Source organism: Chionomys nivalis, chromosome 9 (genome assembly GCF_950005125.1).
Source record: "Chionomys nivalis chromosome 9, mChiNiv1.1, whole genome shotgun sequence".
Taxonomy (NCBI): Eukaryota; Metazoa; Chordata; class Mammalia; order Rodentia; family Cricetidae; genus Chionomys; species Chionomys nivalis.
In genome coordinates, this window is record NC_080094.1 from 64,046,178 (window position 1) to 64,067,320 (window position 21,143).

Genomic DNA, 21,143 nt, shown 5'->3' on the forward strand with positions numbered 1-21,143 from the left:
TCCTCTTTCTTTTATACTTTTATGAGTCTTTTAAAAGAACTATATATTCCTTTCCCTCTGGTAAAACAACAAAAGGATCAAGGTCTATGAAAAAGAACATAGAAAAAAGGAAATATATACTTTTCATAGTTCTATGATGTTAAAATTGTCACTTTTGCTATTTTATTTAGCCTATGGTTCATTTTGTTTTTTAAACATCTATTTTAATGAATTTTATTATGAGTACTAGTGACTGGGTATGCACACATGAGTGCAGGTGTTGTTGGAGGTTGGAGGTGTTTGTTGGGTTCCTTGGACCTGGAATTACAGGCAGTTGTAAACCACACAGCATTGGTGCTGGGAACTGAAATAGTCCTATGAAAGAACAGTAACCTTTCTTAATCACTGAGGCAGCTCTCTAGCTAAAACTAACCAATTTTGAAATGGGCCCATGAAAAATACTGCTAGATTTTAAAATAGTATTAAAAACACAGTGGTTGAGCTATATTCCCAAAATCTATGAAAACAGTTATCAGAGACAGCAGTATAAATAGGCTAAGTTGTTATTCCAAAGTAGAATTGCACCACTACTCTCTTTTTAATATTTTATGAAATTATAATATATCACATCGTATCACCTCTTCTCTTTCCTCCCTCCAGTCCCTCCCATTCGTCCCTTGCACTGTGTCACATCCATGGCCTCTTTCTCTTTAACTGTTATTATACACTCTGGCATACACACACACACACACAAACACACACACACACAAACACACACAGCTAAATATATAAATTCAACCTAATAATACAATTTACAGATACATTGGATAATAGTTTAGTACTCCCTAACATGCATTACTCAAAAATTTAATTCTAAAACATGGTTTAGGGGATGAAAAAATGAAAGGGATGGGATAAGTATCTCTGAGTTCCAAGCAACACGTTGCTAAATCTTATTAGAAAATTATCCCTACTGATTGTACTGGGTTTTTGGAACCCACTCTCTTTGGATGAATACCTTGTTCAGCCTAGATATAGTAGGGAGAGCCTTGGGCTTTCCCAAAGCAATGTGCCTTACCCTCTCTGAGAAGTGGATGAGGGCAAGGGTGGGGGGAAGGGTGGAATGAGAGGAGGGGAGGGAGTGGAAACTGGAATTCAATCATTTTCATTATATGTATATGGATATGATCTTGGAGCTGAGCACTTGGTATTAAATAAATAATTGGGGGTTCTTCCCTGAATCACATTTTATCACATTAGAGAAAGACAAACCCTTATTATTAAATAAACAAACAAACAAATGAAAAGCCAAGAAAATGGATATCAAGGCCAATGTTCACATTGCTACCCAGACAAATGTCTTTTCCTTTTCAGAATTTTTTAATAGCTGGTTTCCTGCTGGCTGTCTCTCAGCATGTTTTATGCACATAAGCAAATTACTATTGAATCTCCTATGGTTTTAGCTCCTTGACTCTGCAGATTATCAAAACATACAAGTTTAGTCAGCCATTTTTTAGCTGGCTAAAATTTCAATATCTTAACAGTTAACTTGTAACTGTTGTGTTTTAAGTTGATTTTTAAAATGCTAAGGTAAAAGCAAAATACTGAGGTAATTTTCTTTTTGTGAATTTCAAAATTATATTTTTCTTAACAGTTTAACAATATTTCAATGTGTAAATATACGACATTTTCATTATACATTCATCAGTTGCAGAGGGTTAGTATCTAGAATATACATAGAACTACAAAAAAGCTAAATGTTAAGAAAATAAACAACCCTATTTTAAAAATTGGGACATAGCAATAGTCCTTCATAGAGTCTTCATTCAGTAACTGATGGGAGCGGATGCAAAGATCCATAGTCAAGAACTGGGCTGAGCTCTGGGAGTCAATGAGGAGAGGAAGGAGGGAATATTTTTTATTTTATTTTACTTTTTAAAAAATAAAACAAACTATCTTTTTTCATTTTACATACCAATCCCAGTTTCCACTCCCTCCCCTCCTCCGATTCCACCCTTGCCTCCATCTTCCCCACCATCCACTTCTCAGAGAGGGTAAGGCATATGGCGTTGGGGAAAGCCCAAGGTTCTCCCTACTATATCTTACTGAACAAGGTATTCATCCAAAGAGAATGGGTTCCAAAAACCCAGTACAAGCAGTAGGGATAATTTTCTAATAAGATTTAGCAAAGTGTTGATTGGGACTCAGAGATACTGTTCTGGTACCCTCTGATCCCATCCCTTTCATATTTCATTCCCAAAACCATGTCTTAGAATTAAATTTTTGTGTAATGCATATTAGGGAGTGCTAAACTATTATCCGATGTATCTATAAATAACTGAATTTATTTGTATGTGTTAAAATTTTTTAATATGCACAAAACAGCAAAAACACGCTGAGTTCATAGTGAGGAGAAATTTATGCACTGCCAAACGACACAGAACAGGGACAGCAAAATTCTGATTTTAACTTTTCATCCAATATTCTTCTTAAATTACCTGGAACTGTTAACTCAGAATATCTCTACCCCTGGTTAATAAATATATAAAAATGTATTTTTTGAAAAAAGACTCCTATAGAGTGCTTTTATTCACTTAATTTCATTGGGATTTTTACTTCACACAAGTCAGAGCATCCTTCCTAACATCATCTCTTTATTCACTAAGTAATCTTACAAACACCAAACAAGCTTCTATGGAACCCATTATTTATAGAAGCCCAAACAACTGTGTTCACTGAGTGATACTTGCCTATGCAGAGACCAGACATACACCGGGTATCCTAACAGATAAGATCACTGCTTCTCTCTGTTCTATTGGGTCTTCTTGGCCAAAGTTCAGATGTGGTTGAATCTTCTTCCTTATTCCTCTGAATTACTACAAAGAAAAATTCCATGATGCAGTAAAAAAGATGGTTATGTTCCATACTGAAAGGGATGTTTCGCTATTCTTGCAGTCTCTGGTTGTTTACATTGGCACGCAGCAAGTTCGAGCCCTCTGATTCCTGATATTCCTGGATGGAGGATGTTCCATTCTAGGTTGCATAATTATGATTTTCTCAACTAACCTTCACTTTTTTTCTGATTTAATACACACTAAAGAGCTAGGAAATTTGGGTCAGTAGGTGAATCAAATCACCTATATCATTGATCCTGCTACCTCTGCACACTGTAGCCATTACACCATTAGTATTATTTCCTCTTTCCTCTCTAGCATTTCCCTATTAAAATAAATGTTTTGTTGTTGATTATGAGAATGGTGGAAAATGTTTGGGGAAACCCATTCCTCCAGATTTCATATTACTAGTGTTAAAGCTGAGGTGGGTGTTTTTATAATTCCCCCTCTGAAAATGCCTCATTAAATTTGATCTGGACAACACTAAGAAACTCTGGTTGTGTTTCCAAGAGAGAAGAAAAACCAGGGTGGGGAACAAAGTGATGTGAAGATGCAAGGAGACAGAATATAGAGAGGGGAGTCTTTAGTTGTTAGTAAATATTAAAAACACATAATAGACTTCATTATGATATCAAATGTGGCTGTAACATAATAATCTAGTTGAGGAGTGTCATATTGCATGTTCACATGCCCGGGGATTATAATGGGCAAGTACAGTGAAGAGCAGAGATTCTAAGAGCTCTGTCTACATCACTACTATTACAAAATCAGCACCCTGCATTCTCCTGCTAAGCAAGAGGCTGAGAAGATAAAATGTAACCTTAGTATATTTTGAAATAAAATCCCATGATGATTAAAATCCCATTGGTAGGAAAATACTCAAAGCTCTCTCAAATATCAAATTCAGTGTTTTGAGGTTAGTAATTCAGAACAGTGGTAGAGCTCTCACATGCCCTGAGTGCTCAGGGATGTCAATTTCGTGACCAGCACTCACTCATTAAATTTTTTTCAGTATTATGAACATTTAAAACATTGATTAGCTTTTACAGTTTCTCCTATTAAATGTGATGGACGTTGGATGCGATTTTTCTTGATAAATATTGAGTTGAAAATATTTAGGGCTTGTTTTGATGAAAGGATAAGCAGTTTTGTAAAAATATTGAAAGTCATGGATTTGCTAGCTAAAATATGGTGGTTAGAAAATCTGCCTATGTTTTATCAATAAAATATGCACCAGAGCTAAACACTGAGTCTGGCAGAGAGATCTCAAATAGTCGTTAAACTGTGTGCCAGTGTGAACAGGTTCTAGAGGAAAGTGTCATCTAGAGATGCTGAGTATGTAAGGGACGTCTTTGTGGACAGGAAGGTGATTTGCCACTGTGAGGTTTGTCTCATAATCCAGTTCATACAAGCAATAAACGTTGTTCCCAGTTGTAGAAAATGCCTTGAGGACTCAATACTCTTTCTTTGTTCTATATCCAAATCATACAAAATAACTTTGTGAAAACAGAATTTCTAAGTCTCCTCTTCACCTGGGAGTAAATGCTCTTCCTCTTGGGAATTTTGGGTGGAATAATTAAGTAAAAATGAGAAGTGTGAAGGTTGTGGGCGTTTTGTTCCTCTGAGAGGCCTGCTCTCAGTTGAGGTGAGCAGAATAGATCCAGATTGGCAGTTCTAGCTTCTAAAGAGGAAGGTGATTTCTCCTTCTGACAGCACCATCCTGTCACCAATAGCATCACCTGACCTGCCACCAGCAGAGAAGGAAGCCAGTTGTCTTTTGTGTTGTCAAGTGGTGGCAAAACAAAAGAGAAATTAAGTTGAGAAGTAAGAAACAACATTGATTCATCCTGGTGAAAAACAATCTTTCATTATGTATATACATTTACAGCTAAGGCATGAAAATGAGATACATTTTCGCTGTGTGCGCTTAGCCTGGCATTTTACCCAGAGATGGTAGTCACTGCCATGCAAAACCCCTCCTTCCAAAGCAGCCCTTTGTTTTAGGTGATTAGATTATTTCACATCAAGAGCTTGACAGCAATAAATTAGGAATCTGCACGAGGCAAGCTGTTCTCAGTGCTATTTTGGATCTTGACACAGTGCCCCACTGCAGAAAACGAGACTCTGCCATTTCCTGTTTTCCTTCTCTCTTGTTCAGGTGTAAGTTAGACAAAATATAGGCTCAAAATAACTTAGCTAACCAGGCATGGTGCAACACATTTGCAGTCTCAGCTCTCAGGAAGCTGTGACAGAAGCATCGTGATTTAAAGGTCAGCTGGGTCTACCCAACTAATCCCAAACAGATCCAGGTGACATAGTAAGATCCTATCTGAAAATAATTGAGCATAATAATAACAAAATAACGAAGATAACAGTAGCAGTACATAAAACGATGCATTTTTTCAGTGCATCGTCAGTGAATCTGATACAGAATTAGATGCATGAACATACATGCCATTTGGCTTCTCTTGTAGCGCACAGCAGGGACACTATAGAAAAGAGGAAATTGCCATTAGAGTTGGACAATGAGTGTGATGGAAATGGTGTAAATTAAGACAGCAGTGGTATACTGTTTATTGATGGAGCCATGTTTAAATCTCTTCCTCAACTAACATTTATACAAATACATTTTGTTTTTAGAGTTTATATTATATATATATTACCAGAGAAAAATATTTATCTATTTAACATATATTTTGATTCAAATCTCTATACATCAGTTGCCTTGGTGTGAATTTTGATTTTTGTTTGTTTTTTATTTCTGTTTTTTTTTTTTTTTTGCTTTTAATTTTGAATTTGCTTACAAATTGTGAGTTGTTCCTGACAAAGGTAAATCTCTTCCTCAAACTAACATTTATACAAATACAATTTTGGTTTTAGAGTTTATATAGTCAATATACTTTACCAGAGAAAAATATTTATCTATTTAACATATATTTTGATTCAAGTCTCTGTACATAAGTTGCCTTGGTGTGAATTTTGATTTTTGTTTGTTTTATTCTGTTTTATTTTTGCTTTTAATTTTGAATTTGTTTACCAGTCTTGAGTTGTTCCTGACTTTATGCTTATATTACCACAAATTCTAGAAACAAAGATGTTCAAAATTAAGATACAAGCTCCATCACAGAGAAACCAGGTAGCTACTTACAGAGGAGCAAAAGGAAAGACGGATCCTGGGGATGCTTTGCAGTTCACCTTTGTTTTAAACATCTGATATGAGATAAATACTGTCACCTGACAGCCACACCTGGTCAGGAGCAAATGCTTCACACAGTCAGTCAATAACTTCCCTCCTCCAACTCAGAGACAAGGGCCTCTCATTTCTCTTTGGGCAAAAAAAAATGAGACTCAGAGGGCCAACTTATTATCCAAATGTTGTAGAGATAGCATAGGGTACAGATGGACTATGTTGCTGAGTATCTGGGACCTAAACATCATGCCAAAGGGGTAGTCAAGATGGAAGGAATGTAAGTTGTGCTCTGCAAGGGAAAGACCGGCTGATAAAATTAGAATAGCAAAAACCTTAAAGTCTAAACTAAACTCAAGTTTATTAACACTTGAGAATAACTTCATATAGATAAGGACAAAATGTATAATAGAATATGAAATGTGTCTTCCCCTTGTTCTGGGTAGGAATCCTTTAAGTGGAAGGCTTAAGTTCTCTGTTTTAAATTTGTATTTACTTATTTATTTTTATTTTGCTTCATAGTGCTGAGGTTCAAATACAGATCTGGAACATGCTAAGCCTGCCCTCATTAGTTCTATGGGAGTTCTAGCTGCAAAAGTTTTTGTTATTGCTCTCATGCCTACACAGAAACCTATCTATTAAGTCTGAAAGAGACATTATCAAGAGCCTGAAAATGTCAAAATGATAACCTTCTCTTTTACCTTGATCAATAACAGATATCTATAGGAATTCGAAACATGCTTAAGTACTCATTTGAATGAATAAGTAGTGCTTGTAACAATTGTATATAGTTTGCAACACTAATAGATTCACGTGTGTGTTTGTGTGTATAAAATGATAATATTTATAAAAAAGAAAGGGTCTTGAATTTGAAATGCAGGGGTGACAAAGGAGTTGGATGGGGAAAGGACTGTTGTAAACTTTATAAATGCATGAAATTCTCAAAAACTAAGTTAAAAACTATGGCCATCTTCCCAAGAATAGGTAATATGTTTAGTGCAGGACTGAATGTACAGACCTATAGAAGCGTAGCATGCTATGTCCACCTCTGGCACAGTCAGCTACAAATTTCAGAATATTTACCTTTCAATAGCCACAAACATTCTTGGCAGAAAAGCTGCTTCAGAAATTATGCTGGCATGAGAGACTCTTTTGTTGTTTGTCCTGGGGCGATTTTCACAATGCCATCCCGTCAGTAAGCTCATAAATCTAACAGGCCATCGTGTCGAGGGCATCTTCATTTTCCTTATAATAAAATCACTGTACCCAGAAAATAGTTAGAAGATTAGAAAATTTCTTCAAAATAAATGTGGCAATAAAATAAGTGGATTAATTGGGTAAAGACTCAGGATGACTTTCAGTGTTTTATGCTCTCTCTGGGTGACAGTGAGGGTCTTGATTGTATGACATGAAGAATACCTTGGAACTCTTACTCGTCTTATAACTTCTCTGAACGGGGAATAGAGATTTTTAATAATGTTTAATATAAGAAAATTAATAAATGGGTAGCGATATCTATTTCCTATACACAGTAACTGAGCAAGGACTCACTAGTCCTTGTACTTGGTAACAACTATGACATCACGTTTTTGGGAAAGGGAAGACTTTATTGAGGATCTGCCGTCAAGAAGACTTCAAATTTATCCTTTCAAATGGCTGGGACTGGGAGAATACATAGAGGGGTGCGAAGACAGAAGTTTAGTGTTGATTTGATGAGGAGAAGTGAAAACAAAGTTCTTTTATGCAGGCAGAGATAAGTGCAATGCCTATTCATGGGTCACGTGTTTCCTTCTAGCCGAGCTATCATGTTCTGTGTGGGAATTCTGACTCTGTGTTACCAAAAGACTAGTTTGTGATTAAGAACATTTTTATGGATGTCCATCAGCTTTCAAACCAACTTTAAATTTCACTTGAAGGCATTTCCCTACAAGCAACTTATAGACACTTTCGTATTTAGGAAGTTTATGGGGTGTCTACATTTACATTTCTTAATGGCATGAATATTTAAATACTTTTTATCATGAATTTTTGACAATATAATTTCCCTTTATATAAGTAAGAATGATCCTTGCATAACAACAGACAGAAATGCTTCTTTCTTTGAGAAAAAATGACGGTAGAATGTCAGCAGTTCTGATTGTAAATGATGGTGCCTCTCTGCTAATTCCTTTCCAGCCAGCTATTGCAAACCCCGATATCATGTTTATTAAAATTCATATTCCATGGGACACACTGTGCAAGTATGCAGAGAGGTTGAACATCAGGGTTCCCTTCAGGTACTTTTATATGTTATTTCATTTTCTCCCATTGTTATTAGGATGACTCTGTCTTTTGGAACACCTAACAGCAGTAAATGTGGTCCTTTATTCAGAAAAAAAAATTATTTCTCTTTTAAATTTTAAGCTATATTAGACAGTTTTACCCCTAAATTGCTTGACTATTGTGATAAGCTTTCTGATTCCCTGGACATATAATATCATTTCAAGATAGACTTGCCTAGAGATAAGGTAACATAATTATTTTCAGATTTCAACTTGAAGTAACTCCCAAGATCAATCCTCATTCTTATTTCATGTGAGTGTAATATAACTCTGATAATGGCTAGCAGGGTTTGTTTTTCAGACCAGGTCATCCAGGAAAGTTTCTGAGCTCTGGCCTCAATATCAATCAGTAAGTGATAAGAATAGATCACCTTCTTGCTAGGATTTTCAGTCCTTCTATAGGGCAAAGAAATATGTTGGCCTAGCTTGAGCATCTGCTATTTGATGTAGAATGTACCAGGTCCTCATCATGTCACACTGTAGCTTTTATAGTGCACACTCTATACACCGAGTGTTAACTCAGTTGACAATAAGATTGTTTCCATAAATGTCCAGTTAAACAGATCCCATTAGATGCTAACAAGGAGTAAAAGAAAGGTTCAGGAAAAAAGAGATTGTAAGTAAATTACCCTAGTAAGCACAAGTGAACACTGAGCTCAGTTAAAAAATATCATGACTATTTCCTGTAACATATTGGAAACGCTTGTATCAAACCTCAAGCTCCTTCAAGATAAAGAACAGATGCTGATGCAGGTGTCTTCAGGCATCTGAAACATCTCAAGTCTCAAAAGATGCAGCCTCAGCTATTATGCAGGAATAAACAGTTAAACATTATTTACGTAAAATTTCCATTAGGAATTTAAGTTATCTAGAAATGATTTTAAATGTACATAAGGATCTCTTAAAGTTAGATTCAAATAATATGCCATTTTTATAACTTTGTATATCCATACAGTACTTTATATTAAAGTACTCCTTTAGACTATAGACAGACTACTGCATAAAATCACCATTGGCATCTTAATTAGCAAGCCTTTTTAAGAAAAATATTTTTATTTTGAATGAATTATTCATTCTAAACTATCCATGAAAGTATTTACTTGTAAGACATTAACATTCCACAAAGAAAAGCTACAATTTGGATCATCAAGATGCCTCAGCAGATAAGGGCACTGGATCTGATTTCGACCTCTAGTACCCACATGATGGAAAAAAGGCCTTCCTTCTGACCTCCATATGGGTGCTACCTAGCACCTACAGGCTTGCACACACAGCTATAAATAAATAAGTGTAAATCTATTTAAAACTGAAAAGGAGAAACAATAGCCTGCAAATTTCAAATCATTACTAATATATGCATGCCTTTTAAACTTTTGTCTATGCTTGAAAAAATGAAGGAAGATATTTGAAATGCAAATTTAGTTAGACGAAGCAAGTCTTGAAATATTATATCTGAATTTAGTGTTGGAATATGGCAAGAACATTTTAAATATTTCCAAAGACTATGGTGTATGTTTCACGTTAGAAAAAACAAACCCAGCTGCTGAAGTTATATAACGGATATTTACTCGGTTGGCTTCCATGATACAGTCTAGGCAGGTCCAACAATGACTGTCACACATTGAAGACCTGGCAGACGGTCAATCCACAAGACACGGGATCTCAGCAGTCCCAAGCTGGTGCTTTAAGCCTGGAAGATTCCTAGAGAACTACTGGTATTCACTCCACATTGGCAGCCTGCAGAAGCTGGGTTCTGATGTCTGTGGAGGATGGCAGCAGGAGCAACAGTATTAACAGCACAGATGAATTTACCACTGGGGAGGTGAAGGCAAACAGGCAAAAGCAAAGTTTCTTTCTCCCACATGCTTTTGTTTGTGCTCCCTTGGCTTCTACTTATTCATATCTGTGGTTTTCTGCCTTGTGTTCTTGCCCCATTTTTCCTCAGTGATGAAATATTACAAGGAACTTTAAGATTAAACAAACCTTCTCTTCCTATATTCCTATTTACTCAGTGTTTTTTCACAACAACAGACAACCAAATTAGGACAATTGCAAATGTGTTTAAAAGATGACTTTATATAGCATGTAAAGATATAATCCAGTTAATAAGTACTGAGTTACAAAAGACAGAGTTTCAAATAATTAAAAACAATGTATCTAAAATAACCTATGCATTGTAACGTGTTTTGTTATACTTTGTTATATTTCTTATATATTTTTGTTAAATCATCATTATTCCAAAATTAAAGGCATATATATTTATTAGTCTTCACATTATATTGTAATGATTTAATTTTAAATGCCTTAATTTTCTAAGTATATGAAAATGGTGTGTCGATACACTTAACATTGCTGTTGAATACTGTCACTTTCTGGTTCAACTGTATTTTTTTTAGATGATTTTACTTTTTTTCAGAAAAAAATGTTACTACACTGATCAGAAGAACAAATCAATGAGCAGGTTAGTGAATGATTTACAATTTTTATTACCAATTTATCATTTATAACAACAAAAAGAACACATTAGATTATCCATGTCTTGAATTATAAAAGTTAGGAAGAAAATTATGTTTATTTCTTGAAAGAGTATTTTTTTAATTTAACATAATGTCTTTATTGAATCCTTGGCAATTTCACTATATGCATACTAATTCCACTCACCTCCCAGTCCCTCAATATTCTCCCTTCACATCTGCAGCATTCTTCCTAAAAGAAAATTTTTAAAAACCCAATCCAAAACAAAACAAGTAAACAAACAAGCAAACAGAAAAAAAAAGAAAAGAACAACCAAAACAAAACAAAGAAACCTTTCAGTCCTCCATTTTTTCCACCACTCTAATACTTCTTCATTTATACAAGTGACATTGCAAGCCTCTGTGTGACACAGTTCACCCTTTTGTCCAAGCAACTTTACTTGCAAATATTCAAAATACTTGCAAGGAGATATTGGTCTGGTTTAAGGCCTCTGGTTTCTGGTACACTATCATCAATGAATCCTCACCAAATCCCCTCTCAGATATATCATGGTTGTCCCAAGTCCTGGAACTCCTTTGGCAGCATTTCACAGCACCAGTCCCTTCATGAGCTCCAGCAAGGCCTAGATGAGGTAGATGGAATGAATGCTGGGCCAACCCCAGGTCTGGCTGTGGGCTTGTGGGGTAGTTGAGTTGATCAGTCCAAGACACTGGAGCCACCCCTCTCAGGTAAGGGAAGGATCTAGCTCCCCTAAGCCCATGCCTTCAAGGTCAGATCTGTCTTGTCCATGGTGAATGGTGGCAGGGTCAGTTCTCTCTTGTCCATGGTGAATGGTGGGGCCATTTTTCCTGAGTGTGGGGCTCCAGTTTTCATTTGAGAGTCAGGGCCAGCTCTCCTGTTGCCGTGTCCAGAGATGGTCGGGGCCAGCAAAGAACAGGACCAGATCATCATGAACATCTGATTTTATTACTCATCATTCCTATGACCCCCTCCTGGTGGTAACAGGGCCACACACATCAGCACAGACCCCAGCTGCAACAGGATCATGGACACAGACATCACCCTTGGCAGCAGCTTACACCTGGACAACATCCTAACTGGGTGGAAGCACAGGTTATTCAGCTCAAACTTGGACACCAACAAGGCCACCAATTGTGGCTCCAACCCAGGGCTTCCATGTAACCTTTGGTGGAACATGGGCCTTGAAGTTCAACAGACCCCATCTTTGGTAGGACTATGGATCCAGACATGGTGCTTGGCAGCAGCTGAGGTCTGGATGTCATTGCACCAGGTGTCAATGCAGGCCACTCAGATCTGCACAGCCCAGCAGCTGCATGACTCTCAGACACCAAGTTTGCCCCAGATCTCGGGCATCCACGTGGCCTTCAATACCAACAGGAACCTCAGACATCAACATAGACCCTTACTGCAATTGGGCCATGAACCCAGTCATGGCCCTGAGCTGCAGCTCTGGCCCAGAGGTCACCAGAGCATCACATAGCAACACAGGCCACTCAGCTCTGCATGTCCCTAGCTACAGCATGGCCCTCAGCCACCAACATGTACTTAGGTGGCTAACATGAGCCCAGGCACTCACACAACCCTCTGTGGCGACATGGGCCATGGACCACTTCAACACAGACCCTGGCTGCATTAGAACCACTCACCCAGACACAGGCCTTGACAGTGACCTAGAAGACACCATGGTGCCAAGCCAGAGCACAGGCCACCCAGATCTGTAATGCCCAGATTGAAGCATGGTCCGCAGACTCCAAAAAGACCACAGTTTGGGGCCCAGAACCCAGGCATTCACCTGGTCTTTGGTAGTAACATAGGTCATTAACTTCAACACAGACCTTGGATACAGCAGGACCACAGATCCAGACAAGCCCTCTGCAGCAGCCTGGACCTGAATGTCACCATGACCCCAGGCTGTGGTGAAGGTCACCCAGATTGACATGGCCCCAGTGGAAGCCAACATGGCATGAGTTAGCAGCCAAGACCATGGAAATCTGCATGGCCCATGAGGAAACGGAAATCACAGACAACAACACAGACCTTGGCTACAGAAGAGCAACATATCCAGACATGGCCCCTAGCTGTAGCTCTGGCTTGGATATCACCATGGCATTGGACAGCAATATGTGCCACTTAGGTCTGTGTGGACCCAGATGCAGCATGACCTTTGGCACCAAAATGGTCCCAGGCTGCTGATCAGACCCCAGGTAACCATCAGGCCCTCTGCTGCAACTAGAGCCACATGTCAGCTCAGACCCTGACTATAGTAGGGTCACAGACTCAGACCTGGCCCTCTACAGCATGTCCCAACATGGGCCTGAATAACACCATGGCTCCTGATAGCACCATAGTCCACCTAGATTAGCAGTGGCTCTATTGGCTATACTTCTCTTGGACACCTATTTAAATTGAGAAAATGAATTTCCACTTAAGGAATGTCCAACGACAAAACCTTCATATTGATAGCTGTTTTCCTATCCCTTGCAAAGGTATCAATTGATGAAAGCAAACCATTGTAACATCAGCATAGCAGTGTACTCCGTGAGTAACACTAGAGACTAGTCAGAATAATACAAATACAGAAAAAAATGAAGTGTAATATCATTTTAGGAAAGACTTGATGAATCTAACCCTTTCAAACTTTATAAACTGTAATGAGAATATTTTTTAAACATAATGTCTATTTTAAATAAACTGTTTTGTTTGGGTCCCTTTTAGCTGTTACAGAACTAATTTTTCAAGTGTCTTTTTAATAGATTTATTCTTCAATGACATTTTTCAGAGTCTTCCTAAAGAATAAAATTTTGAATATTAAAATCTATAAGAAGTATTTTACATAAAAATATAGTTTAGATTTGAAGTTAACTTCAATTTCAAGAGAATCATACACATTAGTATATAAATTTCTAAATGGACAAATTTTGAAACATATTTTAACAATTCTAAAATGATCTTAAATCTATGATGCTCAATCTTTCAAGTAACTAAAATTGAACACTGTACCATGTTGTTTTATAATATTTTATGTTGACTATTTTCTGATTTAGTTCTTAAAATTTGAATTTAGGAATTGGGAATATTTTAAAAACTGTCCCTCACATTTAATTTGTTGCAAACAGTTTTCTTTTTTTCTTAGTCACGGATTTGAGTGGTGAGGGGTAGCTATCAAACAGTAAAGGCATTGAGTGAAAAAAATTTTCCGTGTCTTGTTTATGTTTATTTTCATATTCACTTGAGAAAAGGATTGATTATAAAATTTTTTTTCAATTTATTTTAGGAGAAAATGTAAATTCTATTTATGTGAATGGTAGGCATAAATGGTCATGTCTTACAAAATTTTAAGTACAATATTCACAGTCAGTAAAACTGTACAAAGTATAAAATTTAAGTCAAACACACACATTTATTTTTATTAGTGCTTTTCTTTTCTTGCAATAGAAAAGACGTTTGTGTGAGGTTAACTAAGGCTGGAAAACATTAAGGGATAAATAATGCCCAGGCAATTATCCAGCTTCTGAAGATCATCATATCTCTAGGCACCTTTAGAGGAAATAACTAAAGCACTTTTGGTGCAGCAATTTAACTTTTATTTACAAAGCACTTTTATGCTCAAATATTTAAAACATCATCAAAATAGCCTGCAAGGAAAATAGAACAGAAAGTAGCCAGTGTTGCAGATGAGGGAAAATAACACACTCTTAGCATCCCCACCCGCAGTCCTACCCAGAGCTTTCCCAGATGGTCGACAGTTTGCGTTTTAGTTGGATTCTCTGAGCCCTTTGATCTATATTTCTAGTTTACATGGAATTATCTTACCCTGCCTCCAGATTTTAATAAAAGACACTGAAACTGTGTTAGAGTGATCTTCATGTTTTATCAGAAAATTCAACATTTAAGAGATGTCCAAGATGATAGACATGTCTGGATGTGGGTAACATGATAGTGTTGGTGTCAAGGTTTGCAGCAACATAAATAGTAACTCAATATTCATTTCTCACCTTATTATCGTGACCATTAGAGCACACCCTGCAGGTTTCTCGTGTCCGTTTTATTCTCAAGATGTCATTTCACTTAATAATGAAAAAAAAAAAAACTAAGTGAGGCTCAAGGAAATAAATGAAGTAGGCTCTAGAATCTGGTTTCAAATCCAGGACTGATGATATTTTACCATCTGAGACCATTTTTCCTTCTCACAAAATGTGTATGAAGCCCTAAATTGATAATAGCATTTATTTTCTGTTATCAGTAGAAGATGATCTTAATGTTCTCTTATAAATTTTGATGTTCATTTATTTCCAGGTTGTTTTTATTCAGAGAGAGAGATCATAGGCCATTAGGAGCTGCAGTTCACCAACATTACCCGAATGTCCTTGGCATTACCCTTTTGGTTTGTCCTGACCCTTTGCTGGATGTAGGACAAATGGAATCACTTCTTCTCTTTAGATCTGAAAACACCAGCTCAAGCATGGAACTGCTTTGTCTAGTTTCAGAAACTGGCAAATTCAGCTCTCCTCATCCATCCAATATGCTGCATTTAAAAAGACTAGAGAAGTTGATCTATGCTCTAATGTCTTCTACATGTCTTTGCATTGGCATCAGAAAAAAATCTATTAATTCAGGGGTCTTGTTTATGAAAATAAAGAAAATGAACACCTCAAAATTGTTTGTTAGTTTAGATTTAAAATAAGTGTTGTAGCCCCTCAAAACCTGAATTGATCAGTATCCCATTGATGATCCGAGTTGGTGAGAAATGATCAAGATTTTTACATCCAAAGCTTTTCAGCAGGATTTAATTCTTATTTAAAATTTCCCATGGGAATATCACCATATCTTAAGACACAGTATTCGCTGCCTGCCCTTTGTTATCTTAATTTTTTTCTAAACTTCAAGAACCTGACAAAAGCCATGTTAAGATACATTGTATTTGTGTCTGGAGATACTCTGTCCTGCAATTTTGACTTCTCTATTGCAGCAACACACCATAATCACTGTGGAAACACTGCTCGGTATTTTTAAATGAAAACAGCTGTTGTTATAGTAACAGAATTTAGGTTTTCAGAATCAATGCTGAAGGTCAGTCTTTTGTTTTGCTTTATTTCTCATTCTGTCAAGGAAAATGATGGCCATTGTTCCGAAAGGCATACATACACACTCTTCATTTACATGGAAATTTTCACACTTTTTTATAGAACCAGGGAGTAATCTACATTTACATACTCACTCATATATACAGTTTTATAAAGATATTGTGCTGCCTTTTAAAATGTTCCTTCCTGTGGTCATCTTTATGCAAGGTAATTTAAGATATTTTCTACAGAGACATTATTTCTCTGAAAAGAGCTTAAATAAATGCTGGACTTTTTTTATTATTTATTTCATCTCTAAGAAAACAGAAGCAGGTTGTGTATGGTGTATGTGTGTGGATAGTGTATATGAGTGTGTGGTGTAGGTGTATGTGCGTATGTGTGTGCACATGTGTGTATGCATGAGCGTATGTGTATGTGTGCATGGTGTGCTTGTGTGTGGTGTGTGGATGTATGTGGTGCTTGTGTATGTATCTCTGTGTGTATGCATGTACTCACATGTGCATATTATGAGAGACAGGGAGAGAGGTATCTGGAATTCTTTTTCTCTAATACTTAAGAAAACTGTCACAGGAAACTAATATAGCTCTGGAATACAACCTTATCTAGTTCTGGGATTTGACTTGGTTCCAGGGTGCAAAATTATTTCAAAAGAATCAAAAAGTGGATGTCCCAAAACCCAATGGTTCTTGACAAGTCAGCATTTCCAGAGCTGGAGGAGTCGGACTGCTACACTGGCCCTTTCAGCAGAGCCCGGATTCACCAGTGAGTGCTCATCTTTTTTCTGTTATGTCCTGGCTCTGTACTTCCCGTTACCTTGAGCTTGTTTATTGAAGAAAATAACTAAGGACATTCCCACTGGTCACCAACTGGGTCGAGAATGTATCATTGTATTAGAGTTTATATTTAACTTAGGAACCGCACTAAATAAACATTTGATTCTATATTAATTTCATGATTCAGAGATAGTCAAGTAATATTTAAATATCATCCTATAGACTGAAAATCTAGATATTCTTTTGAAGTAATAACTCTGTGGGTGGCAGAGATGGCTTACCCATTCAAAGCACATGATATTCTCACGGGGGAGTTTCCGGCACAAATGTAGAGGCACACAACAGTAACTCCAGTTACAGGGAATCCACAGCACACACGTGGGGGTATAACTGTCTCTGGCTCCAGCTACACAGATCCAGAACATGTACATGGAAGCTCAGGATTTCCTGTGGCTCCAGTTACATAGGATTCAACAACATCTCTGACTCTTTCAGGCATCAGGCACATGTGTGGTATACATACATACATGTAAAAGAGCACACATACATATTCAATAAATCTTTAAAAGTTATTATTGGAGAAAATAATTCATCTAAAATAATTATGGCAATAATAATAGGATGGCTGCTAACACTAATTAATAAATTATTGAAACTGCAATAGTACTTAAATATACTTTTAATATTTAAGTGATTTTGTTTAATCTTATTAAAATACAGTAATTTATTTAGAGAAGGCTACAGGTCTCTTTCTTTTCATTCTCTCTCCCTCTCTGCCAAGCCTTTTTCCTCCCCCTTGCTTTCCTCCATATCTGTTTATTTGTCTATGCTTTTATCTACTATAACTTATTTAGTTTCTACAGTTCATGAATTGAATTACAAGGTTCATTAAAGCACATGTTCTGCCATCTATCTTCATGGTACTCCAAGATAAATGCTATAGACAAGAATGTAATTGTAGATATAAAAACATAAGGTAAGAAGAGATAGAGAAATATAAAATATTTACAATATATTATAGTAAAATATACAATTTAGTATAAGACAAAGACTTGGGAGTCCACAGATGCTATTTTGTATGTCTGGATAAACCTTTTCCTGGGATGTGGCAGTTGATAAAATTCTAGACCAGTCTATATCATAGCCAAAAATCAGAGTTTCTTCTCCTCACAATATTCTACTCACTTCATGATTTAATCCTGGAGGTCCATACAAAGCAATCCTTTATTAATTCAGGTCTGGAGAAAGGAAGGCAAGACAGAGCATGAACTCCCTGTCTAGAAAACTCAAAATCCAGGGACCTTCATTAGCTTTTTATTGTACTATCACAGGATCTTACAGATCTGTGGTTGCACCCAATGAGATGAAACAAAATGTTCTTCTCGTTATTTGAAAACTTAAGGAGCCAGCTGTCTTTAAAGAACACTAATTAAAAACATCTGGCGTATACCTCCCTAATAGTATCCCATTGATACTCCATAGAGTTCAGTTTGTTATTGTTTTCAGTATAGGCCACCCTGCTTTCATCCCAGTGTACCACGCTCCCGCTCCTTCAGGCATCCAACCATTACACAGTGCAGCTACACAGGCCATTAAAGCTCCAGCTGAATCTTTACCACTTTTCTCTTCTGCTGACCTATCCTGCCCTGAGTCTTGCAGGGTGTTTTTCTTCCCACCTGCGTGCCTACATTAAGTATCATTATCTAAGGAAAATCATATCAGAAAATTCTTGCTGCTGTCTCTTCCCCCGGTCACTCACTACATCATTATACTATTATATTTTTCCCCAAAACCGGTTGGAATTTATTTATTAACTTGATTATATCACTGGCTTCATTCTTCCATAATACAGTCTCTTCCAAAACTGAACTTATCTCCCTGAGAATCACTTTCTCTGGTAGGCTTAAGTCTTGTGATGAAAAAAGATTGGTGGTTATTCTTTCTGCCTCCTATAGTAACCAAGACTCTGAATTTAATATATCTGGATACATAAATAATACACATAATATTTAATACTGAGTAACTCAGCATATAATAATATGATCAGCTGTACAGACTGAAGTACACAAGTCTGGGTAAAACCTGCCAAGAAGACAAACTAGGCTATGAGCACTGACACACATGAACAGGGTTGCAGCAACATGGAGATAATGGTTCAACAGGAAAGTTACTTAGCTTGGTAACTCCTTAAATATGGAGGGTGGGGAGGATGAAACAGATAGAATAACTAATACCACCGATGAAATTTCCGGAAAAAAAAAATGGTTCATCATTCACAGAGAATAAAATGCGTAGAAGCAGAGAGTGTCACCAGTCCAGTAAGATCCAGTTCATTCCACTACTTGGAAATTTTCAGTCCATTCTAAATTAAACATTTAGTCCTCTCATTGTGAATCCCCCTTTGCTTCATAACATCTATACTCACAAGGCCCCTTGTTACTGTTTCCACAGAAGGACATTTTAGGGTATCAAGGGAACAGAAAAAAAAATTATGGGATATCACTAAACTCTAAAAACTGATTAAGATAGAATGGCAAGTATTGCATGGGAAATAATCTCAATTTTTAACTAAATCTATTTGGAGAAACATTTTTTGAGTTGGTACAAACCCCACCCAGCAAATGGTGAATTTCTTTTTACTCTATGATAAACAAGACATTTGAGAATACCAAGACCTCTTTACTAACTAAAAGAAGATGCTAAAATGAATTTTTGATCATTCTCTGAATTCTCTTTAAGTATTTTTTTAATCTGTCAGTCTATATTGTCAAAGAGGAGGACTTCTTTCTTTTTTTTTTTTTTTTTGGTTTTTCGAGACAGGGTTTCTCTGTAGCTTTGGTGCCTCTCCCGGAACTAGCTCTTGTAGACCAGGCTGGCCTCGAACTCCCAGAGATCCGCCTGCCTCTGCCTCCCAAGTGCTGGGATTAAAGGCGTGTGCCACCACCGCCTGGCTAGGACTTCTTTCTTATCCTAGAATATTTTCTACTCATTGTCTTTAATATAGAGACAGATGGTTGGTTACCCAGTGTTTTATGAGGCCACTTGTTTGTTCCCACCTGCTCAGCCCTGAAATAACCACACAGAAACTGTATTAATTAAACCACCATTTGGTCCATTTGCTCTAGTTTCTTATTGGCTAACTCTTAAGTCTTAATTTAACTCATTTCTGTTAATCTATGCATCATCTCATGAATGTGGTTTACCAGCAAGGTTCCAGCATGTCTGCTCCCAGTGGCAACTACATGGCTTCTCCTGACTCTGCCTTTTTTCTCACAGCATTAAATTTAGGTTTCCCTTATTACCTCTATTCTGCCCTGTGCAGGCCTAAGGCAGTTCCTTTATTAACCAATGATATTTACAGCACATAGAGGGGAATCCCACATCACCTCCCCTTTTCTGTTTAAATAAAAAAAAGGTTTTAATTTTGACGTAGTAAAATTACATATAACAAAACAGTTATCAAGCAAAAATTATGGTTATAATATTGATATCTACTTTATCTTTCACCATAACTAAGAAAAACTATAACTATATATTCTTCAACTCCATCAAAGACTCCAGAAGGATATAATATTACCTAAGTAAACAGGATGTACATTGTAAGCAACTTCCAAAACTAGAATTGATAGAGACATCTTACTGTCTTGACAGTCACCTAAAGTTCTTCTGTACCATTGGAACATTTTTTTCTAGCTTTCTCAGGCCCTATGTGGATTTACATACCACTGCTGCCACTAAGAAATTTGCAGTACACTGCCTACAAACCCCATTCAAGTGCTCAGCCTCCTAAAACAGCCGGACTTTGTGCTGCCAGAACAGCCCAGGAAACCACCATTTTGAAATCGCACAAGTTTTTTTCTTTGCTATGGCTGAATCAGAAATTCCTCTCTTAAAAGAGCTGCAGCACACCACCAGCAAGCAGAGCACATCTGAAAAAAAAATGCTGCCAAACTTTGTTTTTGAGTGTCTAGAATTCCAAGCCCTCACAGGTTTTAAGTGGATTTAGTTGCCCCACATTGGGTGTCAATTTCTTATCTGAGGCTGCTTGCTTATTCCTACCTGTTCAGCCCCCAAAATAACCACACAGAAACTGTATTAATTAAATCACTGTTTGGCCCATTAGCTCTAGCATCTTATAGGCTAACTCTTACATCTTAATTTAGCCCATTTCTATTACTCTGTGTATCCCCACATGATTGTGGCTTACTGGCAAGGTTCTGGCATGTCTGTTTCCAAAGGCATCTATATGGCTTCTACTGACTCCACCTTCTTTCTCCTAACATTCAGTTTAGTTTTCCCTGCCTATCTCTATTCTGCCCTGAGCAGCCCTAAGAAAGTTTCTTTATTAACCAGTGGTATTTACAACATACAGAGGGGAATGCCGCAACAACCCTGGAGCTTACAATTGT

The 21,143-nt window shown here is 37.0% G+C and overlaps 1 protein-coding gene across 2 annotated transcripts in view; it reads left to right on the top strand.

Moving 5' to 3' along the window:
- Ano3 (anoctamin 3) overlaps positions 1-21,143 on the top strand; it is a 228,040-nt gene that overhangs the window by 112,129 nt on the left and 94,768 nt on the right. For both annotated transcript variants that reach the window (XM_057780213.1, XM_057780214.1), the window contains 3 exons: positions 8,236-8,336; positions 10,798-10,842; positions 16,592-16,723. In XM_057780213.1, the coding sequence (XP_057636196.1) occupies positions 8,236-8,336; positions 10,798-10,842; positions 16,592-16,723 (278 nt within the window). The remainder of the gene's footprint in view (positions 1-8,235; positions 8,337-10,797; positions 10,843-16,591; positions 16,724-21,143) is intronic.